The sequence below is a fragment of the Peromyscus maniculatus genome, chromosome 16, assembly GCF_049852395.1.
Source record: "Peromyscus maniculatus bairdii isolate BWxNUB_F1_BW_parent chromosome 16, HU_Pman_BW_mat_3.1, whole genome shotgun sequence".
Taxonomy (NCBI): domain Eukaryota; kingdom Metazoa; phylum Chordata; class Mammalia; order Rodentia; family Cricetidae; genus Peromyscus; species Peromyscus maniculatus.
Window position 1 is genome coordinate 3,393,502 of NC_134867.1, and position 27,683 is coordinate 3,421,184.

The following is a 27,683-nucleotide window of genomic DNA, read 5'->3' on the forward strand; positions in this document are numbered from 1 at the left end:
CATATTAGGACAGAAAAAAAATTCTTCCACTGTAATGATGCCATATTAGGAAATACACCTGCACCCGAATAATTCAAAGAATAAATGAGGTAACCTATCAAAACCAAAGCTTCTCTTCCCAATAAATGACATCATAGAAACTTGTGACAGTAAGTCATTCAATTGTGCTTTCCTTTGCAAGAGTTAACTGTTCTTATGATCTTAATATGCTTCTATTTCAGCTCTGATGTCACTATAAGTGATGGATGCCAATATTACATTAGACTGCAAATGACTAATATGATCTAACAAATACACAGTACAAACTCAACAATATGACCTAATGTACCATTACAGATGGAACTGTTATCATTTTGAAATGAACTGTGGCAACTGAAAAATTTTAGTCTTCTGTAGCTAGAGTTTTCCTGCCTTGCCCACAGTCAGGACAAATTTCTGTCACCCGCCAGTCCCACAGCCGCTCAGACCCAACCAAATAAACACAGAGACTTATATTGCTTACAAACTGTATGGCCGTGGCAGGCTTCTTGTTAACTGTTCTTATATCTTAAAGTAACGCATTTCTACAAATCTATACCTTGCCACGCGGCTCGTGGCTTACCAGCATCTTCACATGCTGCTTGTCCTGGCAGTGGCTGGCAGCGTCTCCTTCTGCCTTCCTGTTCTTTTATTTCTCCTCTGTTAGTCCCGCCTATACTTCCTGCCTAGCCACGACCAATCAGGTTTTATTTATTGACCAATCAGAGCAACTTGACATACAGACCATCCCCCAGTACAGCCAAGTGCAGACCATCTCAGACACCTGCACTCAGGCACATGGTCCTAATCATCCTCTATGCAAACCTGCTGGGTAATGCCACAAGGAACCCAAGAAGGGCTCCCACAGGACATACATTAACATCCCACAGCACTTCCCCTTTTCTTTTTTTTTTAAAAAAGGAAGGTTTTAACTTTTACACATCTCCAAAGCCAGCTTGGGATATTTGGGAATTTGGGCGTAGCTTCTCTTACTACTTCCTGCTGGAGGGGGGCGCTGTATCTTATGGGGACACAAAAAATATTTAAGGATCATGGAGTAGTCCGTGAGGCTGTATCGTCTGAGCCAGTTGCCTTGAAACAATTCTGGATGTTGAATCATCTGGGCCATGGTGTCATCAGAGACCTTCCAGGTGGTCTTGGCTGGTCAAACCTGATGTATCTTAATCTGGAACAAATCCATAGCCTCTGGCTTTCTGTAGAAACAAAAGCAGAGTCTCCTTTCCAAAGCAAAACATCCTTAGACATAAATTTCAAAATTGAAATACCTTTAAAATATACACATTGATTTAACTGAGCAGTCTTTACAATCAAATGTCTTTCTGCAGTTAAAAATCCCAAAGACAATATAATCCAGACTCTCTGTGTGATATCCATCTTTACATGGCTTATTTTTTATATTACTTTTACTTTCTCTTTAAAGACTTTATTATTTTAAAACTTTCTATTTCTTTATATAACTGTCTATGTTCCTTTTCCTCTCTCTTCCAAGCCTATGTACATTTTTACACACATTGTAAAGCATTTAAAGTCTTGTTCCATCTGAATCTGTCTTATTGTGAATCTATTGCCTGAAACAGCGCTATGGCTGCTGGCTCCGCCCACCTCAGCTTCCCAACATGGCGGTGGTACGTTTACCGCCAGCTCTGGGAGCTATCATGAGTCTATGCTTTTATCCAAGCAGCATGTAGCCCAGAAACCTTTTTTGTTTTGTAACTAGCAAAGGCTAAATCCACCACGCAGCTTAATGTGCCACTTGCAGAGGCCTCGTTTCCGCCTTACTGCAGGTTAAGCGCACACGCCAGGAACCCGCCAGTAACTCAAACCGGCAGCTGCCGCTCATTTGAGAGAGACAATTAGGAACTGTTTTTAGCTCCGTTTTAGAATCTTTTTTCTCAGGTTTTAGGTGGAAACTCTTGCCCCACTTTGGGCGCCAATTGTAGCCGCCGCCACACTCTTGTTATGGCTCTAATAGCTCTGACCCCCGGGCAACTTTATTTATTAACATACAATCAAAATCACATTTCAGTACAATTAGATTACCACCACAGTCTTCTTTTACAAAAATATCAATTAGCCCATAGAAATGAAACAGACCAAGCAACACAAATCTAAAGCATGCAGTACTACAAATTCTATAACTAAAGCAGCAGTTCTCCCAACCTAAAGCCATAGCACATCAAAATACAAAGAAACTATTTTATTATCTGTACTAAGAGCTACAAACTATACTATTCAAATATAATGAACCCCAAATCTGGCAATGTACCTCACCATGAACTTAGATGACTCTACAAGTATTTTCTTTCTTTTTAAAGGTTTATTTTAAACATATGAGTATTTTGTCTGTCTGTATGTATGTGCACCATATTCATGCTTAGTCCCCCATCAAAGCCAGAAGAGGATGTTAAGATTTAAGATTCCTTGAAGCTGCAGTAGACGGATACTTGTAGTTCACTATGTAGGTACTGGGAAACAAACCTGGGTCCTCTGCAAAAGCAGCAAGTGTTTTCCTTAGTCATCTCTCTAGACTTCCCCACACCTGGCCCCAATATATTCTTATAGTACACTCTTTCAGAAATAATGTGATAGCAGTCAAATTGTAAAATCAAAATGTAGACATAAGAACACTGTGCTACCATGTCTGAAGAAGCCTGCTAGTATTCTGTTTCTATAGTTCACTTCAGTTCATTAATAAGTGGCTTCATTTATATCACAATTTTGCCACTTCAGTTCCCTCAACTAAAAGGACTTGAAAATAAAGTGTCACATTTGCTTAATGAACTAGAACTCATGTAAGACATTCCATCTGCTCTTGTATTAGGCCATGAGTTAATTGTCAATATTTTTATTGTCAATTTCATTTTTTATTAGTACATTTACTAAGCCCCTCTGTAGTATAAAAATGTTTTTTGAAATTGTTTCAATGTTATCCTGCCCACTGAAAAAATAACATTGTTGAGATGCTACAACTAGGCTAAAAAAAATTAGTATATTACATTTTAAAAACATTCATCATTTTGACACCAAAACCAAAGGACCTAAAATTTGCCAAGAAAGATTTACAGTAAAACTTACATCTATATATATAAAATTAAAAAATTTAGTTTTGTATGAATGTTTTATGACTAATTCAAACTACTCTATGCTAAGTGTAAAGCACATTACAGCAAAGAGGACATGCTTCACCAAATGAAGACTGTCCCCAGGAGTCCAAGTATTCAGAAATTTGTACCCTATAGAATTCTTGGAATTTTGAGCTAAGAACTGAGGGACCAAAAAGCTTCCTGTCATATAACATCTGGGAAAAGAATGATTCTGAATGTGTATTTTACATTTTCCATATATTAAGAGATGGAACTAATTGAATGTTCCTTGAGGAATAGAACATGCAAAATTCAAGAGGTAGAAAGCTGTTCCTACATCAGCCAGCTATTGTAGGCAGATGGTCTGTTTCAGTGTTATATTGTAGAGCTATGCTCGGGCATAAAGAAATTATATTGTTCCTGAATACACTTTCCAATATATTAAGAGTCTATAGATAGTTACTTAAGAAATAATCAAGAAAAAAGTGATTTATGTTATTAGAATGGCCTAATTTAAAAAATATTCAGCCTAATTTAAAAAAAATCAAAACAGTGCTTGGAGAAGGACCAACAGATAAACAGCAAATGGTCATCACCAGGCCAGGGCATTTCGACACTACAGTAGAAACATGGTGCCCCATTCGCAAGAGCTCACTGTCTAGACATTTGCAATGAGTGTTTTTGTCTATATAAACCAGTAACAATTTTTTAAAATTTCAGAAAAGAAACAGCAGGTCCTAAAAGATAATTCAGCCCAGCAGTGCAGTGTGTGGTTACAAGTGAAAGAGAACGTGGGAGACAAAGACTAACAAATGATGTAACAGTAAGAAAATACTATTCAAATTATTTAGTGCAATAGAGGAATCAAGAATATATCTTTTTTTTTTTTTTTTTTTTTTTGGTTTTTTTGAGACAGGGTTTCTCGGTGTAGCTTTGCGCCTTTCCTGGAACTCACTTGGTAGCCCAAGCTGGCCTCGAACTCACAGAGATCCTCCTGGCTCTGCCTCCCGAGTGCTGGGATTAAAGGGGTGCGCCACCACTGCCCGGCTAAGAATATATCTTTTTCAGAAGCTCTTTCTTTGGGGTGTATTTCTATGCACAAATCGAGCATTTAACAAAAACACAATAGTGAAAAACAGTACTAAAAAGAACATAATTCTTGCTTACACTGGGAAAAACCTAAACTGATAGCCTAATATGAAATATACCACAAAAAAAACAATACTTATGAACAGCACTCCTTAGCAGTAGGGATGATCTCTATAGTGATTGCTTAGCACATTTGCGGGCTTGGGCTTGACCCCAGAGCCCATCCCTGAAAGACAAACTTCAAAATCTTGTTTACTTAGAAAACTATTCATTCAAATACTAAGGCTGCAATCTAAAGAGGCCTTCTATATTATTGCTCACATCGTCCCACATTAGGGGGTTTAACATTTCAAGCATTTCAGTTTCTAGTGGAAACATGTATTTTTGTCTCCACACCTTTCCATCCCCTCCATGACATTATCTCAAGTTCCATAATCTCATCTCAAACTTTTCCACTACAAAAAGATTCCCCACCTAAAAATCAATAAATCAACATAGTACTCATAGCATTCAAACACCTCTTCATTGTGGATTTGCTCCCAAAATGTTTAGTGTTCCTTCTAGCTCTCTAAAAGATTTCTAAAAATTAAAATTCTATTTATTCACAGTCCAAATCTGTGGTTCTCCTTCCTTGGGCATCATTGGCCCGTCTGCAAGTGGGGAGGGAGCTGAAGCAGGGCAACAAGGTTTGAACTACTGTCGATACAATGGAATCAGCTCAACTTTATTCCAGAATATAGGAAATACATAGGATTGGGAAGCCCAGGAACAAGTTCTAATTTGCACTAAGTAGTATGGTCCTGTCATAAGTCTTCTTATGTGGCAGTAAGGTCCTATAGAACAGTTTCTAGCAGGAAACTGTGCCAAGGGTCATGCTAGAGATAAATCAGGCACCCAGGCTTAGAGACAGCTTTCAGATAAGGTCAGTCCTATAAGGTCAGTCCTGTGGGCCTAGAGACATTGTCCAGATAAGTGCAGGTAGTGAGCAGTAAGTCTCACTGGGAGGTGAATAGCTCATGTTGTCAGGCTTTGGAGAGAACTGAAAAGCCACGACAGGCTGTAACTTCTAACCATCAAGACTTCCCAATACAAAGAAAATTGTTACATTCCTATCAATAATTTTTTTTTCCCCTGAGACAGGGTTTCTCTGTGTAGCTTTGTGCCTTTCCTGGGACTCACTTGGTAGCCCAGGCTGGCCTCGAACTCACAGAGATCCACCTGGCTCTGCCTCCCGAGTGCTGGGATTAAAGGTGTGCGCCACCACCGCCCGGCAATAAATATTTTTAAACGTGTCCCAAGAATGTTTATAAAACTAATATGAAACTTTGTCATCAAGCAGCTTATCTAGCAGCAAATGATATTTGATTGTAAACAAATATCTAAAATTAAGTTTCTCTCTGCCAAACATACATATTTGCAATGATACTATTCTCCATAAGTCAGAAGTAACAGTCAAATTTACAAATGCAACATGCCACTAAAAATTAACAATAACTACTGTTACTGAATACGAATATGCTATAGTATAATACTATATAAACTTAGGAAGCAACAAAATAAGAACATATTTTCTTCATATTTATAAGAAAGAAAATGAATAAATGTCATGAATGTTAAACAGGAACGACCAAGTCTTTTTTTTCTATTTTATTTTATAATTTAATTTAATTTTACATATCAGCCACAGATTCCCCTGTCCTCCCCCCTCCCGCTGCCACTCCCTCTTCCCCCCAGCCCAGCCCCCATTCCCATCTCCTCCAGGGCAAAGATTCCCCTGATGATTGAGTTCAACTTGGTAGATTCAGTCCAGGCAGATCGAGTCCCCTCCTCCCAGGCCGAGCCAAATGTCTCTGTATAAGCCCCAGGTTCCAAACAGCCAACTCATGTACTGAGTACAGGACCCCGTCCCACTGCCTGGATGCCTCCCAAACAGATCAAGCCAATCAACTGTCTCACTTATCCAGAGGACGTAATCCAGTTGGGGGCTCCTCAGCTAGTGGTTCATAGTTCATGTGTTTCCATTCGTTTGTCTATTTATCCCTGTGCTTTTTCCAATCTTGGTCTCAACAATTCTCGCTCATACAAACCCTCCTCTTTCTCACCAATTGGACTCCTAGAGCCCCACCTCAGGCCTGACCATGGGTCTCTGCATCCGGTTCCCTTAGTCATTGGATGGGGTTTCTAGCATGACAATTAGGGTGTTTGGCCATCCTATCACCAGGGTAGGTCAGTTCAGGCTTTCTCTCAACCATTGCCAGCAGTCTATTGTAGGGGTATGTTTGTGGATTTCTGTGGGCCTCTCTAGCACTTTGCTTCTTCCTATTCTCATGTGGTCTTCATTTATCATGGTCTTTTATTCCTTATTCTCCTTCTCTGTTCTTGATCCAGCTGGGATCACCTGCTCCCCTAAGCTCTTTCCCTCGACCCTTGCCCTTCATTTCCCCCACTCACATCCATGTTGTTCATGTTGATCTCATCCATTTCTCTGTCATTGGGCGATCCCTGTGTCTTTCTTGGGATCCTGTTTTCTAGGTAGCCTCCCTGGGGTTGTGAGTAGCAGTCTAGTCGTCCCTGTTTTACAACTAGTATCCTCCTATGAGTGAGTACATACCATGTTTGTCTTTCTGAGTCTGGGTTACCTCACTCAGGATGATTTTTTCTAGATCCATCCATTTGCCTGCAAACCTCATGATGTCATTGGTTTTCTCTGCTGAGTAGTATTCCATTGTGTATATGTACCACATTTTATTTATCCATTCTTCAGTTGAAGGGCATCTAGGTTGTCTCCAGGTTCTGGCTATTACAAACAATGCTGATATGAACATAGCTGAGCAAGTACCCTTGTGGTATGATTGAGCATTCCTTGGGTATATGCCCAAGTGGTATAGCTAGATCTTGGGGGAGATTGATTCCCAATTTTCTAAGAAAGCACCATATTGATTTCCAAAGTGGTTGTACAAGCTTGCATTCCCACCAGCAGTGGAGGAGAGTTCCCCTAGCTCCACATCCTCTCCAGCATAAGGTGTCTTCAGTGTTTTTGATCTTAGCCATTCTGACAGGCGTTAAGGTGGTATCTCAGAGGGAACGACCAATTCTTAGAGAGAATGTAGGAGCCACTAGGAACACTCAGGGGAGAGTTCTTCGATGAGACCCACATCAATGTAAAGAGCTGCCTATTAGTATCTCCTGCAGTTGAATGCACATTACAGAACACATCATACTACACCTACAGGCATGCCTTGGAGCCCCAATGCTTACTCCCAATGGTCATGGACCATAAGAATGTTAAACAATCTTAGAGGCTGCTACTTACAAAAACAAAAGTAGCCACCCTGTCTGGGAAGCACATTAGAGGTGACCCTGCTGTCTGGGATTGGAGGTTAGCCAGCCCTGAGGAGATGAGAAGAGCAGAGCTGACCTAGCCCCACCTCTCTGCCATGTGGGGACATGGGTGAGGCAAACATGCCCTCCCTCTTCTGAACCTTGCCACCTGACCTGAGGTCATGAGAATAAGAGGACTATCCCTGACCCTCACCAGCTGCAGCACACAGGAGAGCTGGCCCTGTACCCCTCTTCTACACAGGACACTAGAGCTGACTCTGATGTCAGGGGTGCAGATGAGCCAGCTCTAAGGGTATGAGAGCAGGTAGGCTGACCCCACCCCCACCCCCACCTCAGATGCCCCCTACAACAATATGGAGTGAGGGCCCTGGGGAAAACAGTAGAGCTGGCCCTGGTGGTGTGAGTCTGAATGTGCTGGAGCTGAGGACCTGAGGGGAAAACTGGCCCTGCTTCTTGCTGCAAGCTACATTAGGTGAGCTAGCCAAGGCAGTGCTGGAGAGCTTGTCTGGGTAGTGATAATGAGGGAGAGCTGGAAGGCTGACCAACCCAGCTACCACCCAGGCCCAGAACTAGGGCTATGAGTGGTCCACCCCAATAACCACTGAATCTATAAACTATTGGAGCATGTGAAAGGGATGAACCTACAGATCCAAAATAGCAGGAGCTCCATGACACAGGACAACAAAAGGATGTCCAAGACTAGTACCAGTGAGAGCCCGTTATTAGTGTGTTAGCAGAAGCCAGGGGCCTCAAGCCAGACCAATGACTCCTGGCAATGAACACTTGCAAGTAAAGATGAACAAACTAAAGGGTAAATAAACTGTGTGACTCAGCTGGTCACACTACAGATTCCATAAGGAGATCCTTCTCCTTTATTTTCTTATTTTTGTTTGCTTTAGTTTTGGGTTTTTTAATGGGGGATTTATTAAGGCAACTCCACATAGTTAAAAAGGAGGTTTATTTTGGGGGGTATCTTACAGCTAGTAAAGGGGTTGGTTACAGGATCTGGGAGAGGTGAGGTGGGGTTCTCATGAGAACTCTGTTCCGTCTACCATCCAGCATCCAGGATCACCAGGAACCAAGAGAGCCAGCACATCATTTTCCTTATTTTCCCCAAACTTTAAAAAGTTTTGAATATAACATCACTAAATTCATTACACTATTGATGAATCAAGATAATCAAAGGCATTTATCATTCTAAGTTTGCAATACAGCTTGTACCATGAGCTTTCAGTACTTTCCAAGCTCCTAGCAGAGAGTCTGTAAAGCTTCAGTAGTTGAAGGTGCTGGTTAATTTGAAGATGCTGACGAATTGACTATTCCAGATACTTAAAAGATTCATCCTTATACTTTTGTTTTCTAGAACCATTCTGGTACAAAAATCTGTATTATTTAGGGTTTTCTAGAGTCACATAACTTATGGGATGAATCTCCTCCACCTCCCTTTCTCTTTGCAAGTGTGCAAAAAGTAAAGTTTTTATGGAAAAGGCTTCAATTCCTTGAACATATTTGTAAAATCTGACAAGTCAGATGTGTGCTGGAGAGTATCCTCATTCTCTTTAACTGAGAGCATGTAGGCAGCCAACTGCTGCACCCCAATTCTCCTAACTTTTAAACTTCAGTGAACTTGTTTTATATATATATATATATATATATATATATATATATATATATATATATATGTATCAATGTGAATTTTCCTATTTTCATGTATCTAGTCTAAAGCAGAGATGTCTGCAATGCCTCAAGTCATCTGCTCTATGATTAAATAATTCTGCTGTGTCCGTGTAGTGACACTACATAATTCATATTGACACACTGACTTTAAATCTTTAGATTATTTTGACTGATGGGGTAGCTTGTTTCTTTGAGACAGCTATCTCTACATGATGAAGTAGCTTAAAAATTTTAAATCAAAAGCCACCAAAATTTAAAGTATACTTTGGAGATAGAGGGATTGAAGAAGAGTTTAAAACCTTAGCAAATTATGACAGGATAAAATCTGCTAAAGTTGATTACAATTAAGAAAATAGCATTTTTTTGCAGCTATTGATCAGTTATTTTTATTATTTGATTATTAAAGGTGAACAACACAGGAAATGCATTCAAATTAATTACCGTGTATCATGGTCAACTGAGAGATTTCTGACAGGCTGGTGACTACTCTGTGTGTGTGACTATGGTAAGGGATACGAACAGAACATGAGAGGCTTGTAGCTTAAGGAGACAAAGCAAGGGGTTGATCAAGTCCTCTTACTGTCCAATGTTCCGAGATGTGACGGTAGCTACCATTACCTCTGCCTCACTCCAGGGTCTAGCCATTCACCCCATATGACTGTGGCATGGACCAAGAGCAATTTACATTTCTGAATTTCTATCTTTGTTCCCTTCCATTTACTACAGTCTAGCAAACTCAAACTAATGAAAAATAACTCATTATTTGTTACTGGTTTTGAACGACATTAGGAATGCAGAGATGGCCAGCCAGGTGGGTAGAGGGAGCTTGCTGTGAAAGCAGGAGGACCCAAGATCAAACCTCAGCATCCATACAGAAAGACAGAAATGGCTGTGTGTCTGTGATGCAGCACTGAGGAGGGCAGAAAGCTGGACCCCAGGCCTTACTGGCCTTCTAGCCTAGCCAAAATAGCTTCAGGCTTCAGTAAGAGATCCTATCTTAAGAATTAAGGTGGAGAACAGAAGAAAATGACACATGACCTCTTACTCTCTCCTCTATATGTGCTTGTCCCATGTATGTGTACATACACCACACATTTATGCACACAATGAATACAAAAGAAGAACAATAATAGGCCTTTTTAAAAGGAAAAAGTCAAAGAGTCCCTCTACCAAATGAGTCAATGTAGCATCTATGGATTTAAGCTTTCTTGACAGGGTTAAGAAAAATCAGTACATGGTGAAGAACAGACGAAGTGTTTTCTCCATCATCGAGTTTAAGAGTCAGGTTTTCTATAAGACTTTATTCTCACACTAACTAACAACAAGTTTGTTCCAGACCATTTCCAAACAAACTACAAGAGTAATCTATTGAGATGACTGTTCACAATTCCTTTGGAAACCTGCTTGCTCATTAGTTTTATTTTAGAAAATGCATGATGGTAAAAAACATGTGAATTACTTAGGAAGATGGAACATGAAGCTTCTCTTAGGCCTTCCCCATTTCAGTCTCCTACAAAGCAACCACTATTTATCATGTATCCTGCTACAAAAGGTCACACCACATACTATAAAAATGACCTAGTCTCTGAGAACAATACAAATGGGACACAATGCTGGACTTGAACTTGCAATCCCCTGCCCTTGCCTATGATGTGCTATGATTACAAATACTTCAACTAACTGTAGTTAACATTTTTGGAAGATGAATATCAAATACTTCAAGGATTCAAGCATACAATCTGAAGTATCTGTATTACTGTAGCATTACAAACTTTATGGACTATAAAGTTAGAATGAGTTGTTTCAGTAGAACATTCTATGAAAGCATACTTAAATCCTTCTGCTGTACCTGTAAAATGAGGACTGTACCTAAATTTCAGGTTTGTTGTGAAGATTAAATGCATTAGCCCATAAAAAAAAAAATACCAGCTCACCGTTTTTAGCATTATTAACCCTGCCCTTATCCAATCCCTTCCCAGTACTAAAATCAACAACAGCACCATCACTACAACAAGGACTATATACCTGACTTTTATGTGGGTACTGAGAGACAAACTAAGGTCCCCAGCCACTGAGCCACCTCCCTAGTCCAAATTCTACATTTTGCAAAGCTAGCAAATAACGACTATATAAGTTCTGGATGATCAATTTGGTAATATAAAATGCACATACACACCAGTTGTGGTGGTAAACATTTATAATACAAGCACTTAAGGGACTGAGCAGGAGAACTAAGAATTCTGTTCAAGGCTAGCCTAGACTGTAAAGAAAAACCTGAACTCAAAAAAGAAGGAGGGCTCCATTTTAGAATTCTAGTAAAGAACATATAAAAAACAAAATTTCATAAAGTTTTTCTAATGGCAAAAAAAATGGATCCATGCAAGCTAATAAATGAAGATGACAAAATACAATCCATTTCCTACAAATACACATGCATATAAAATGTGATCCCATAGTTATTAAAACAAAACTACTATTTATACATATTTCCCTCTATAACCTTCAATTTCCAAGCTTACGTTTAGAAAGAAGACTATCTTAAGCTGTAATTCCCTAGTAATATTTCAGTTTTACATCTTTCTATGGCATCTCAACGTCCAATATTCTACCTCAGCATTTACAACACTATATTTTTGGCTTGAATATTTTTCACCCTCAATAGGTTCACAAACAGAACAAACAGCTAATCTCCTGTAGACTGCCATATCCATAAAGCCCAAAAGAGTCCCGATATATGGAACATAATAACTGACAAATTAGGTTAAATTCTATAATTTTTCAGATAATCATCCTTAACACTATGCTGATATTAACTGTTGTTGTCTAATAAGAAATCAGAACCAATTATTTATACATCTGATATTACAATTTATATAGCTTATAGTTTATAAAGTAGCCACTTAACATTACCTCCTTCTTAACCCGAATTCCTACGGATTTTCCTGGAAACTTGTATCTGAGTGTTCTCCTAAGTACTTTACAAATACATTCATTAACTGTCAGGTTAATTAACAAAATAATTAAAAAAAAAAAAACAGCAACAAAGACACACAGAATTGCTGTGGGACGGTCTGTATGTCAAATTGCTCTGATTGGTCAATAAATAAAACACTGATTGGCCAGTGGCCAAGCAGGAAGTACGTGGGACAGGGAGAGAGGAGAATTCTGGGAAGCAGAAGGCTGAGATAAAGAAACACTGCCAGCCGCCGCCATGACAAGATGCATGTGAAGACACCGGTAAGCCACAAGCCACGTGGCAAGGTATAGATTTATGGAAATGGATTAATTTACGCTATAAGAACAGTTAGCAAGAAGCCTGCAATGGCCATACAGCTTGTAAGCAATATAAGTCTCTGTGTTTACTTGGTTGGGTCTGAGCAGCTATGGGACTGGCGGGTGACAAAGATTTGTCCTGACTGTGGGCAAGGCAGGAAAACTCGAGCTACACAGAATTTTAATTTTACCAAAAGCAACTAATAAGTGTGGGTAGCCAAGATTTCACCTCAATGATTCTGCAGACTGTGCCCTCCACCACTTTACAAATGCTTCTGACTAAAGACAGGACTAATCTATCTTAGCACTAAAAACAATGGAAAGCGAAGTCCCAATTTATTTCTAAGAATTTATTATTAAATACATTACTTGCATTTGTGTACTTCTTAATTTTTTGGTGATTAAAGAATATGCATTGAAATAAAAGGAAAACTAAAACTTATAAGCATTAAAAGGAATTAGATACTCTAGAAATAGTACTAATCCTAAAATGTTATAATTCTCTAATTTTCAAACATTTTAAATCTCTTTTCATTTTCTTAAGCTTGAGTACCAATGAATAAATTTTAGCAAGAAATTCAAATATAGCAAAAGAATAAAACAGAAAAATATACATTTAAAATCTTCTCAAATCATAGTTCTACAGCTCATCTTTTAAAATATATTTATTATATAAAATTATATAATAATCAATGAATGCGTTTTACCAAAGAGAAGTCAACCAGAAATATATAAAATATATTTGAAAATGAGAAGACAAGAAATAACCAAAGTAACTTTAAAAAAGAAAGAAGATTGATGTATAATGACTTCAGGTCATTATACAGTTATTAATAATCTACAGAGTATGGTATTGATGTAAGATAAAAATCAATGGTACAGAATAGATAAAAATCAATGGTACAGAACAGAGTCCAGAAACAGGGTCAAAGGTACAAAATGAATTCATTTCCAATAGAGGTGCTGTGACAATACAACAGGAGAAAAGTCAGCCTTTTCAGCTAAGAAGGTCTGTGATAGCTAATTTTAGGTGTCAACTTCACTAAGTTGAGAAATATCTAGAGCAACAGAAGCATTATCTCCAGGTGCTAAGGTCTAGTCACCCAGAATTTCATGTGTGGTAAAGTTGTCAGAGAACAAAAGCTTTAATAAATGGAGCCCAGTGCAAAGTATCCCATTCATTGGGGCATCCTCTTTCAAGAGACAGATGTAGTTCTCATGGGACCTCAGTTAATTTCTCAGAGTTTAGACAGTTAAAAGAAAAAAGGGCTGGCCACTGGGAATTTGACCATGCTCCAATAAGTATATGGGCAACACAAATTGTAACTGGTATATTTTTTTCTTAATTTTTTTGGAGGGGGAGGGACAAACATGGGAGGGTGGATCTGGGAGGAATGGGAAAGGAGCGTGATCAGTGTGCACTGTGTGAAATTCCCAAATAATCAATAAAAACATTATGTTGGGAAAAAAAAGAAACAAGAACAATGGTAGAGTTTATCTGGCTTTAACAGCATAATCTTCTCTGCTGTGTGATTGATCCCGCATCATAAAATCATCTCTTAAAGTATTCACCATGAGATCCTCACCAGAAGTTGAATAGACAAGGTGAGCCAATGCTAGATTTCTAAACAGGTTAAACGGTGCCCTATTCCTCACTGCTAAATTGGCTCAGATATGTTCTGAGGGAGGGGTAGGAACTGTTTTCACTTGTGTAACCACCCAGGCTCCAATGGATAGTTCCAAACCCAAGTTATATGGCTGGCTCTGTGAACTCAGGGGAAAACACACACACACACACACACACACACACACACACACACACACACACACGCGCAGAGGTATAAACGTAGTAAAAGGCATTGGTAACGGAAGAAGATAGGAGTTGGGGAATAGAAGAGGGTGGGGGGAATGTAATCAGAATGTAATTACATACATGTGTGAATGTGTCAAAATTCATTTCTTAAAGTCTACAAAAATAAATTTCAATTGCATATAATATATCCAAATTAAACTTTAATCTGAAAAACATAATGTTCAAATTCTATAGAAGAGACAGAAATGTTTTTATTAAAAAATAATTATTTTAAATTATTCATGTGAATTGAAAGGTAGAAAAAAGGTTTCAAGACTAAAATGTATAAAATTTCACTTTTATATTTTTGGTTGTGAGCCTAACCTTTAACGGCTGAGCTATGATGTGGGGTGGCTTGGGAGAAGGGAGGGGGGTTGTGGATAGTATGTGCAGTGAGTTGAAAATTTCTTAATAAAGAAAAATGAAAAAAAAAGGTTCACTTTTCTTAAAATAATGCAAAAAGTTATTAAGGACTTTTTCCTTGTTTCTGGGACTCTATTAATGAAAAGCGGTTAATGATTTAAAATTTAGAATGACTATTTTCAATTAGCTACTGCTTTTGTTTGACAACTGGTATTTCCCAATAATAGCAACCCTTTTTTTTTTCTACAAGTAAAGGTAGGCTGAGTGCTTTACTTCCTGTGTTTCAGTGTTTACAAGTGCTCCTAGAGAAAGGGTTATGTGCTTGAGATGCTGAAACACAAACAACCTACTAAACATGGAGATACATCACAGCCATCATTTTGTAACCCTTTTGCTTGCTGCCCATTCACACTAGAATAATTAATCTAAGGGCTGGAGAGATGCAACAGCAATTAAGAGTGTGTACAGAAGACCAGAGTTCAGACCCCAGCACCAATGTTGAAGGCTCACAACCTCCTGTAACCAGAGAACCCACATTCACCTACCCACAAACAGATACATATATAGTCACAAAATTAAAAACAAAATAATTTTTTTCAAAGTCTTTTTAATAAAAAAATGTTATTCTATCTTTGGAAGTTTCATACAAACTTCTCCTTTTTCCTAGATTCATCCCCTCCCATTTACAGACAAATTTACTGGTGACCAAATATTCTTAGATGTGTGTTCTTTCACTGAGTATTGGTTGACTTACCAGGGGCTATACTCTTAAAGAAACTGTCTCTTTATTTTCTAGCAGCTAACAATTGCCCAAATTTCAATGGCTAAAGATGGGGCTTCTTGCTTACCTCCTCTCTTCTCCATGCAGGCATTTGATCTGTCTTGGACTTGGCCAGGTTTTTACATACTATCCGAAACACTGTTGAGTTCATTTGCGGGGATGCCCAGCTGTGTCCAAAGGACAATGTTTCCTTGTAGTCATCTACTGCCTCTGGCTTGTACACTCTTGTCAGCCCCACAGTGATCCCTGAGCCTTGGTGTGGTGGTGTGGATTGCCTTACATACATTCCCATTAGAAACACTGTTTAGTATTCTGCAGTCTCCTCTTCTGCGTGCCTTGGGCAGTTATGGGTCACTGGGTTAATCATTGTCTACTACAAACAGAAGCTTTTGTGATGAGGATTGGATCATTGGTTTACGGGTATAGTAGTAAGTCGCTAGAAGTTGGTTTAATATTACATGGATTCCCATTGCCAGGGTACCCACAAACACACCAAGCCACGAAACTTTTACCCACACTCAGAGGGCCTAATTTGGTCCCATGCAGGCTTCACACCTGTCAATCCAGAGTCCATGAGCTCCCACTAGCTTGGGTCAGCTATTTCTGTGTTTTTTTTCCATCATGATTATAAGAGCAAGGGGGGTCAAATTCTTTTAAAAAAGAAAAATCAATCTGTAACTTAAACAACTTAAAACAGATTAAGTACCTCTCATTACAAAAATGTAAAAATATGGATGGAGGAGGAAACTCAGTGGTAGAGTACTTGCCTAGAATGTGCAAGGCAATGAGCTCAGTCCCCAGCTCTACACACACACACACACACACACACACACACACACACACACACCGTAAAACTGTAAAATACTATGGAAAAGTGTAGTCCTCAGGCAGAACAACACAAAATTATGAAGTTTCTTAAAGCTCAGCAATTGCTCCATGAGAACAAAGGCTTTATGATATGATAAAGCATTATGACTCACTAGGACAGGCTGAGATGAAGCAACACATATTCTGGACTCAGCAAAATAATAAATACTTATTGGGACTTAAAATTTAAATATAAGAAACAGAGTATTCAGTCTACTACAAGAAAACACTGAAACAGATTTCATAAAATTGGGATAAAATTAGGATTTCAAGGAAAACACAACTACCATAAATAAGTAAATAAATAAATAGCAGATGTCTTACAATCTAAGTCTATGCCTGAACAAGATGGACTGGACACATTTCATATTTTTTCTTGCCTATTATAACTAATAGCACTGGACAAAATACATAGACCAGAGACCAGCAGACAATGATTAAGGATGAGTACTGCAAGACATGGCATGAACTCTTTGTCTCCCATGAAATCTAGACTGGAGAAAAAGATCAGAAAGTGAATGGACGTGATACTCCCAAGTCAGCAACAACAACAACAAGGCAATCAGTGCCAAGAAGACAACTTTCTATTACAAAGGCTAAGAGGAAACAACCTCATACAGAAGTCTTCAAGACAGGAAGCGAAACATCTAGAGAGGAAAAGTACTACTTCCTCAAATCTCGAAGTGCTGAGACTGACACCGAAGGGCTGGATATATATGTAGAGTCCTTGACTACCAAGCCATCTGGGAAGTAATAAGCAGCAAAATATAAATAGGTGCCAGAAACTGAAATCTAGTACAAACAAAAATAATGTGCTTATCAACAGGCAAGAAAAAATGGACTCAAATGAGAAGAGACCTACTGAGGATGCTAACAATAACATGAAAAACATGCGGGAAAGACAATTTTTTCTTTACTTGTTCTTGTGTACACATGTGGGGTGTGTGTGTCTGTGTGTGTGTGTGTGTGTGTGTGCATGCACATGCATGTGTCACAGTATCCATATGGAGGCCAGAGTACAAACTGAGGTATTTTGTTCTCTGCTTACACTATTTTGGTTCTAAGAATTAAACTTAAATAATCAGGTTTGGCAGAGATGGCCTTTATGAACTGAGACATCTTGCCACTCACAGATAACTTTTTAAACAATTAAAAAACCCTGAAAGGAATACATTTAAAAATCCTTGAAACAAATGGAAAGGGGGAAGAACACTCAGCAGAGAAAAAAATACTGAAAATACTACAATAACCTAGGTTATAGTCTCAGAACGGGCTCAGTTGAAAAGTCTAACAAGGGAAGATCAATGACACCAGAGAAAGACCAACACAAGTGACACAATGTCAACAACAGAGAAAAAACATACACCAGACAAATGTCCATCCCAGGATCTGACTGGACCATAGCTGAAGAGTGAACAGGCTTTTGACCCAAGAATGAAAAGAGAAGCAGTGAGTTGAAAAGAAAAAGGCTCAGAACCCCCCAAATTTGATGAAGATAGAAGCCTTAGAAATGGGACACTAGGCAAAAACCAAATGGTAAACTGAAAGAAATCAATAATTAACAAACCCTCATCAACTTCCAAAAAATTAAAGTCAAAAAAGAACCATGAGAACAGCCAAGGGGTGCAACGTACAAAAACACAAAGATCTGAACAAAGCCAATTTTCTCTTCAGTCATTAGGAAAAAAATACTGGTCGGGCGGTGGTGGCGCACGCCTTTAATCCCAGCACTCGGGAGGCAGAGCCAGGCGGATCTCTGTGAGTTCGAGGCCAGCCTGGGCTACCAAGTGAGTTCCAGGAAAGGCGCAAAGCTACACAGAGAAACCCTGTCTTGAAAAACCAAAAAAAAAAAAAAAAAAAAAAAAAAAAATACTGAAAACTCCTCAGTGTGCAGCTAGCAAAAGACGTCCTTCAGGAATGCAGACGTAATAAAGACATTCTCAGTTTACACAGACAGGGAAACTAAAACCTGAAATTGGTCCATCTCCTCCATCTCAACAAACAAAGCTGTTCAAATCCAAGCCCTTCCAAGGAAAACTGTCAGAACATAGACTAAAATAAACACCTCATTTTGACACTTGGCTACTGCAGGGCAGAAGCAGTCCATATTCCAAAGCACCTGCTCAGTGTCCTCAGTGGGGTTCAAGGAAATATTGCACTATGAATATTAACAAAGCTTAGAGTACACATAGATATAGAATTTACAAAAATTTAGACCAAGCATTTCAATCAATGGCAGACTAAGGCTTTCATTGGCATCAGGAACAAACACCATGAACATTAATAAAAGAATCTACTACAGTAATGAAAAATTAGATCAAATATTTCAATCAATTTTTAGTCAAACACTAATAAACAAACAAATAAATAAATCTACTATGTATATCAATAGTTTCCTCTAATAATAAGTGTAATTCTCTCTTATAAAAGGAAGATTTACATTCAAACAGCAGTAAGATAATAATTGGTACTTAACCTGACAAACTCAGGTGAATCATAAAATAGAACAACCTTACATCATACTTAATGTATACATGATTTTAATTTGCAAGGTAACTGGGCTAAATTCAGTACACAGTAAAGAGGCAAGGGACCCACTGTGATGCCAGTAGCATGACCAAAAATTTTCAAATGAAATTAACCTGTGTTCTCATTTTAAAAATGTATTTCCAAAGATAAATTATCTGTATTGAAGATACTAGGATATATGACAGGGACATTTTAAGATTTAAGATTTTGTTTCATTTTAATTGGCATAGCTTAGTGTGAAACTTATTTAGGGAACATAATTACAGTTTCACAAGGCCAGGCAGCTGTAGACAAGGCTGGTGCTAAAACCCAACTCCATGTACCCAGCAGCCACAGAGCCAAGTGCCCCAAAAGACCCCAGAATCAAGCAAGGTAGTGACATACTAACGGAAATCCAAATGAAGATAGTGGACCTCAGGCCCATGCCAGCCAGGTAAGAGATACTGAAATCTGACATTCAGAGATTCACAACGTCTACAAGCTCTGGCCCCAGGCAAAATCTTGAGAAGCAGGAGACCTGACCAAGGTCCATGGGAACAAAACTGACTGCAGGAGGGCCTCAGTGCTCTGCAGCAGCTGATCATCCCACAGGTGTCACCAGTAAAGGAGCACAGGCTCAGCCACCCATGTCACAGTTCCAGGGACCTTGAAGTTGGACAACCCACACTGCATGTAGTTCTACACCTGTAGGTACCCAGTGGAGCAAGAGACCCTTCAGAACCACAAGATGTACATGGTCAGAAATAGAGATAGCAGAAGTGTGTCAAGGAACACTGAAACCAGAGATCCTCAACACCCACCATCTGGCTGCACTGTCAAGGGGTTACAGGCATCACAGGAAGACTAGAAAGTGGAGTGTGGTACAGTGTCCAGAAGAAAGGTAGTGAGGACTGATGGGCCCCTCACACCAAGAAAAACACTGAGAATAAAATAGCTACTTAGTGTACTGCTCACTTGTGCTTATAAAATTTTCAGCTTTTTATTTTCTAGTTTATGTATATACACGTATTGCTCCATTTTTAACTTTTTAAATTTTCTCTTAGTATGTACACGCTTATATTTTAAATGCTCAACTGTTATGACTTGTGTCCTCTTGGGAGACATTTTTGTTTCCATCTTTTTCTCTAAACCTAATACTATTTTCTCTACTGCTCTTCATACTTTCAATACTTCCCCCTCATTCATTTTCTCCTGCCCCACACTCCATCTCTCTTTCACTTCGTTATATAAAGACACTACATTTTTCCAACCAGAACTCTAGTACCTCTGTCTACAAATCTTCTAATAAACACAAATCAGGGGCTATTATCTTCTTTGCAACTGACACTGAGGTTTCTGTCAAACCACTTAGAGTCAACTGCCAACGCCCTATCAACTCCCAGTTCATCCCATGCCACCTCTGCCCCATAGATAACTCTAGGTGAAAACAGCAGGATGGTATATGGAATAAAACAGAGGGGAAAGGGAGACAAGGGCTATAAACTGGAAGACATACATCACACCAAAAGACTTACAGAATATAACAAAGAAACACAAGAAAAAAACTATGCTATGACAACTGCCAAGAGGTCGTTTTTGCAATGCCCAAAAACAAAGATACTGTGATAGTGGAATGCAAGAAAAGATTGCAAGGTCCTATTTTTTAAAATGTACAAAGAGGAAATTGAGGACTGCAAGAAACATATATGAAACTGAATTAAAAACTTACAAAAGAAACTCAATTTAAAAGTGCAAACCAAGTAGATCAAAGAATCAGTAACTTGGAAGAAATATAATAAAATAAGGAGGAAAAAAATTCTGTGACAAAATAGACACTGAAAAGGAACAAAACAAAAATTCTGCAAATAAAAGAATGAATCAAATGAATAAATAACTGCAAAAAAATCATCAACAAACAAGACCTAACAATGAATCTAAGGGATGAAGAATAATAATGATGATTATGATATAGATATATATCAAGAAACACCTCAAATAAACATGCCAAAAACTTCTAGGAATCTGGAACCAAACTTATGAATTCATGGGACAGATGAAATAAAATCAGATTGTAGGATAAAAGAGCCAGCCAAAGAAACCTTTCCTGACCCAGAAACCTACCCTGACCTGGAAACCGGAGCCAGCCAAAGAAATCCACCCTGATCCGGAAACCAGAGCCAGCCAAAGAAGTCCACTTTGACCCTGAAAGTAAAAGAAACACACCCTGGCCCTGAAACCAGAACCAAAAAACAAACCCTGACCCAGAAACCAGAACCAAAGAAACACACTTTGGCCCTGGAACCTGCGCCAAATCTGCCCCTAACCAACAGAACACAAAATCAACCAATCCCTCAATACATATCACCAATCTCTGAGCAGAAAACCAACCAATCTGAGCTTGCCCAATCTCAAGGGGATCGAAATCTGACCAATTCCCTCCCTGAAAGTCTCCTCCCTGGAAAAACTCCGGCCCTATATATGCCCCTCTGCCTGTTTGGTTGGCAGCTGTTCTCCCCACCACAGCAGAGCAGCCTCTCCTGGATACCTCCTTCCCAAATAAATCTCTTGAAAGAATTTTGGGTGAATCTCTGCTGGGAAGCTCCGTTTTGGGAGAAGTTGCACCTGACACCTCTTCTGGGAAACTCCCTTTAGGGGAGCAGAACGTTTTCCCAGGTGCGGGAGCAGATTGCTACATTTCTGTTGGGTTTCTTTGATCAGAGAGAAGCACAAGTAACATTTTGGTCTGAGAAGAATGGGAGACCTCTGCTTGGAAACTTACTTAAGAGGGTGAAGCAGAGCTCAGCTGTAAGGGCTCTCTCTAGGAGAAAAGCAGGACTGCCACATCCTGGGGGGAGACCAGATCCCACATATGACCCCAGCTTCAGGTGTAGCCTGACTTACCAACAGCTCAGGATACCTTTCTCCACAGCAGTAGGTATCCAGGATGCCTTCCCTTCACAGCTCTAAGTATAGCCTGACTTCCGGACAAGATTTTTCCCTCCAGAACCGTAACACTTGCACAGATAGCCTGAAGAAGCTATTCAATGAAATTACAGTAGAGACTTCCCAATCATAGAGAGACACCCAGAGAAAACATTAAGAAATGCAATAAATATGGCCAGAAAACAACCTCTCCAGGATGTAGCATAATTAAGATAGCAAAAACCACAAAGCTAAGAAACAACACTAGCAACTATAAGGGTAAAATGCCACCATCACAAGGCAAAACATTAGAATAACATCGTATTTGTCTTTAGCAGCCTGAAAATTGAGGAAAGCACAGAGAAATAAATTCCGAGCATTGAATGTAAGTAATTCCCAACTAAGACTGCTATACCTAGCAAAAAATAACTATTTAAATGAACAGAAAAATAAAAATATCTTAAGAAAAACAAGGAAATTTGTGACAACTAAGCCAGCACTGAATAAAATTCACGCACATATACATACACATAGAAGATGAAGAGGAAAAAGCAGAGAGAGAGAGAAGGGAAGAAAGAAGAGGAGGAGAAAGAAGAGGCAGAGAGGGAAAAGGAGGAAGAGAAGAACCAAGAGGAGGAGAAGGAAGATGAGGGGAGGAGGGAATGTCATACAGGAGAACACAGGAAAGAACACATTCCATGAAAGCAACAGATGAACAAGGGATACTTAGGAAGGTATCAATCATGCAATACAGCAAACCAATAAACATTCAACATTACCAGGAAAGGAAGAAAAGAACTAGCAATTAACCAAAAAACAAATACAACAAACAAACAAAATCATAAAAGGAAAGCCTTCTCAATTACAATCAATTAAAGGATACAACTAATGGACTAGATTAACAAATATAACTCAACTCCCTCCTATCTCCAAGAAATTAACATAGGAAAGGTACCTATAAGCTGACAGTCAATAGTTGGAAATGAAACTATGAAATAAATGGAAGCATCAAAAAGTGGTACAGTGGTCATTCTCACACCTGATAAAGTAGACCTTCAAACTAAACTAGTCATAAAAGGGAAATAGGGCCACCAAATGATGATTTTAAAAAAAAAAAAAAAAAAAAAAAAACCTCATCAAGTTATAATAATTGCAAGTATTAATGCCTGACTCTCAGGGCTCTCTTTAAAACATAAAGAATGAGAAGTGTAAAAGACCACATAAGTCCAGACACAATAAAAATCAGAGACTTCAAGAACCTGCTAATAACATGTGACATATCTTCCTCATTAAAAATTAGCCATGGCTGATGGATGTCCATGGGAGGCCTGCCCTTTTCTGAAGAGAAACAGAGGAGGAGAGGATGAGGGTACAAATGAGGAAGTGGGAAGAGAGAAAGGAGGGGAAACTGCTGTAGAGATACAAAAACAAAATATAAATAACAAAAAATTAGCAAGGAAACCTCAGTTATATTACATCACAGAAAAAAAAATGGACTTAACAGGTTTTTATAGAACTTTCCACCAAACAGATAGGACAAGTATGTTCTCTAAAATGGACCACATTATAAGCCACAAAGAATACCTTATAAAGACAAAAAACTGAAATAATTCCCTGCATTCCTAACAGACTACAGTGGAACAAAACTAGAAATGAATAGCAAAATAAATCAGAAAGATACACAAATACTTGCAGAAAAAAAAAGAAATCAGGGTAATTTTTGAAAAGTTCCTAAAATCAAATAAGAATAAGAACACAATGCACCAGGTTCTCTGGAATACAAGGAGAGTTCTAAGAGGACCATCCATACTTGTGGTCACATTAAAAACAAAATCAGAAAGATGTCAAATAAGTAATTTAATGATGCAAAGTGATATGACCCACTGAGGAAAGAAGACAGTCAAAATGTGACTTTAGGCAAGGCATATCTTATATTTAGGAATCCCTTTGATGAACATGGTATAAATACAAAGGGATAATTTTATAAAGAACTAAAAGAAATGTCACTAACAGATAGACAGGAAGCACCCTAAAAGTAAGATAGCAAACTGTTCCTAAAGGTAACACAAAACCATGCCAAAACTATCACAAAATCTATGAATGTAAAGCTACTACAAAAACAAACGAATTCCAGTCAACTACAGAAAAACATAATACACTCTACAATAAATATAGTTAGGATCACAGAATGAAAAGACTCACAGAAAAAGGCAGAAATAATATTTGAAAAAATATTGATAAAATGTTTCTAAATCTGCCCCATCCTTCTTTGGTTATTATGTATTTTATATATTTGAATTAAACTATATATAGGATTGTTTTTATTCCCTCAAATATGCATTCCTAAAGTCATTAAAATTCCTAGAAAGCACTGACTTTAAAGAATACTTAAGTATAAGTATTAACTAGTCTTGCATTCATAGAAATTTAATCTTTCCTTAACATTTCTACTACATTAAAACAAATCCTATAACTGTTCATAATATATAAATCTTATACTTTTTCAATATTGCACATGAAAGTCAAACTTAAGAACTATCACTATAAATGATATAAGTACAGATTATAACGCACTAGCCTCTTATTAATTCCAAAATGTATTTTAGCTGAAATGTGATTTTCCATCTTCATCATGTATTTCAGAAAACTTACCATATCCACTGACGTGGCTTATGAGATATGTCTGTGTGCAGCCAGCAACTTCAGTAAGCTGTTGCTATACTTAGGGATGTTGAAATACAACATACCACAAAATGGTAATCTAAACAACAGACACTTTTCACAGATTTAGAGGACAGTCAAGACCAAGGTGTCATCAAATTTAATTCTCTTGAATCCTAACTTTCTGGCTTGCTAGATAGCTGTCTTCTCAATACATACTTGTGGCCTTCCTTGATGGGTGGAAAGAAAATAAAAGTGATACAGGTAACTTCTTAATCTAAAGGCACTAATTTCGTCATGAGTTTCTTGCCTTTCTGATTCTAACCTTGACCTAACGAACTCTCAAAGGGCCCACTTCCAAATAGCATTACACTGCCACCTAGCCTTTAAACTATGAATGTGGGAGGTGAAACATGTATAAATATTTAGCATCTAAGTGCAACCTAATTTGGAAAAGAGGACTTTAATTAAAGTGACATTCTTGAGAAAAAATTATCCTGGTTAGAGAAAATTAAAAAAAAAAAAAAACAGAAAAGGGCAAAATGGGGGAAAGAACCCATAAAGAAAACAAGCCATGGGAAGACAGAGAAGTAGAGACTGCAATATGTAGCGTGTTCTAGACCAAAAGCCATGAGAACCCAAGAGACACGGAACACATATCCTTCCAAGAGACACGGAACACATATCCTTTTATAGCTCCAGAAGAAACTACCTATCACACAACACCTTTTCTAGGGAATTAACATTCTATTCTTTCATGACACCAACAATTTTGTTGTAGTTTCATATAAGCTATCTAAAAGAGTAACTTCCTTTCCAAACATATATTTAATTCAACACTGTTAAAGTTGTCTCCTTTAATTTCCTTAAATGTCTCATTAATATTTAATCATTAGTATTTTATTTTTAAAAGCACTATAAATATTACCTTGCTTATATATTGCAAAATATTAACCTGGTTATAGGCCCAAATGTATTTTTCCAACTCGGCCATAATGCACAATCTTTACAAGTAGAAACTAAATGCTGAATATCTTTGTTACTCATTTTATCTAATATGGGCCTACATACAGTGCATTACCTAATAAATTCTCACTTGAAAAAATGAAATGTCTACAATTTCTTCTTATTTGTTAAATTATCCTTCACAAATGGGCTAAATGTCTAGTGTGATTACTTCAAGATCTCTTCAGCGCTTCCTCTAAAATCCAGCTACAATCTTATCCCCAGATTATCATTCCCTAATGTTACAAAAACTGTGAAGAGACATAAAACGTATGCTTATAAATAATATTCAAAACATGGTAAGAATCACAAAAGAAGGCTATCAAAGGCTAGTAAAGTAACATTAAGAATTGTCTCTAGTACAGATGTGATCATAAATAAGTTTGTTGTATTATGTTTGTATTATATGTTAATATTTCCTTAAAATTAGGTTGTATAATTTTTATAACCTTAAAAATGATATTATAAAAAGATGTGGGTGAAAAACATACCTGAGTTCGTAAAATTTCACTTTTTGACAACTGCATATCTCCAGTCAATTCTTTCACTACAATGCCCAGTGGCTCTAGACGTTTGCTGAAGTAATTTGTCATTTCCGCTGCCAAGGCTTTCATTGGAGCAACATACACAATCTGTACCGAACAAACACTAGCTTGATGAATGAGCAAAAATTACAACACCATTTATTTCACAGTAGCCAATGCAAGTCACAATTTATTGTGAAATATGATTCTAGCTCCTTCCTGTGAAAAACGTTAATAATGATATATAGAAAGTACTTATCTTTGCTGGGTTAAGCACATGGTTATTTAAATAAATAAAATACTATCCTTTAAACAAAAGGACAATGGAATTTGTTCACACTGCTTCATTACTTAGAAAGTAGCTAAAAATATTTTCATGCCTTTTCCCAAGGGTAATGGGATTTAAAAGCAGAAATAGTACTGCCTTTATAGTAAAGAAGTCAATCAAGCAACATTCTTTATATGATTTCTACTATAATAAATATCTTTAAGAATTTACAAGCTTTGTTGAACTCAAGGCTTATTTTATCTTCTACAAACTCAAAGGAAAAAATAAAACAACTACTGTCTGATTTTGTAATCTCCCACCTTAAACTCATTCTTTTTAATAACACCTTGTTGAAAGTGTTGTCGGATTTCATGTAAAACTGTAAGCATCGCAATGTTGGTCTTCCCAGCTCCAGTAGGGGCACAAATCAGCATGTTCTCATTGGTGTTATAAGCAGTCTCAAATACTATGGACTGGATTCTATTGAGTCTCTTCATTCCTTTAAAAGCCACCTGTCCAATCTAAAATAAGGGAGGAACATAACTCATTATAAATAAAATATAAATGACTCATAAAATACTGAATATAAACAATAAATCTCTATAGTTAACAACATGACGACAAGCATACATGACACCTACCTCAAAAGACTTTGTTCAGTTTCTCAGTGCACCCTGTATTTAAGAAAGCACCATAACTACAGCTCAGTTCTAAATCAGAAATTACAACACTCTAACTATGAAAATGTAATTCTAAACTTAAATATACTAAATATTTGACTAAATAACTTCTCCAAACAGAAAATAATGAAATTTGTAAATATAAAATAAAAACACATCCTTCAAAGTTCAAAGAATTTCCAAGTTGTATCATGAGAGTCTAGTCTAAACTGAAGGTAAAAACAGGTGCTAGCATATATGTGTAATCCTCGCACTGCAGATTATGCAGGGGAGTCAACGCCAGGGAGTGTACAGTGAAATCCTTCCCCAAGAAACTTTTAGAAAACAAAACAAGAAGCCACCTGAAACCAAAGTAAATAGGAAATTCTATTTCATTATTTGAAAAGGTTTGCAATATTTTAATATTTTATGAATTAAAAACAAACTTTAGAAGGCAATATAAATTGTTTGAACAGTCGGATCAGAGTTCATATACTTTACAACATGTAAAGTTGTTGTATAAAGGACTTTAATACAATTTTTTCATTATAGCTTCAAATTATTCTATGGTGCACTATTATTACAACTCTTTAGTTAAAAACCAAAAACAAAAAGTGAAGATTTAAAAAGTGACAGAGGACACATAGGTGGTGTGCTAGTAACTCAGGGAATAAACTGGAGAGAGCTGGATGACAGGACCCAGAAGAGGTGGGAGATGGCAGCTTCAATACCAAAGTCCAAGAGGGGATGCACACAGCAGCAGTTCAGAG

The 27,683-nt window shown here is 37.8% G+C and overlaps 1 protein-coding gene across 1 annotated transcript in view; it reads right to left on the reverse strand.

Annotated features, from left to right (window-relative positions):
• The window catches only part of Ascc3 (activating signal cointegrator 1 complex subunit 3), a 323,710-nt gene that overhangs the window by 209,991 nt on the left and 86,036 nt on the right, over positions 1-27,683 (reverse strand). Inside the window, exons 9-10 of the mRNA XM_006983742.4 lie at positions 26,575-26,775; positions 25,954-26,094 (exon numbers count right to left, since the gene is read on the reverse strand). Of these exons, the coding sequence (XP_006983804.1) occupies positions 25,954-26,094; positions 26,575-26,775 (342 nt within the window). The remainder of the gene's footprint in view (positions 1-25,953; positions 26,095-26,574; positions 26,776-27,683) is intronic.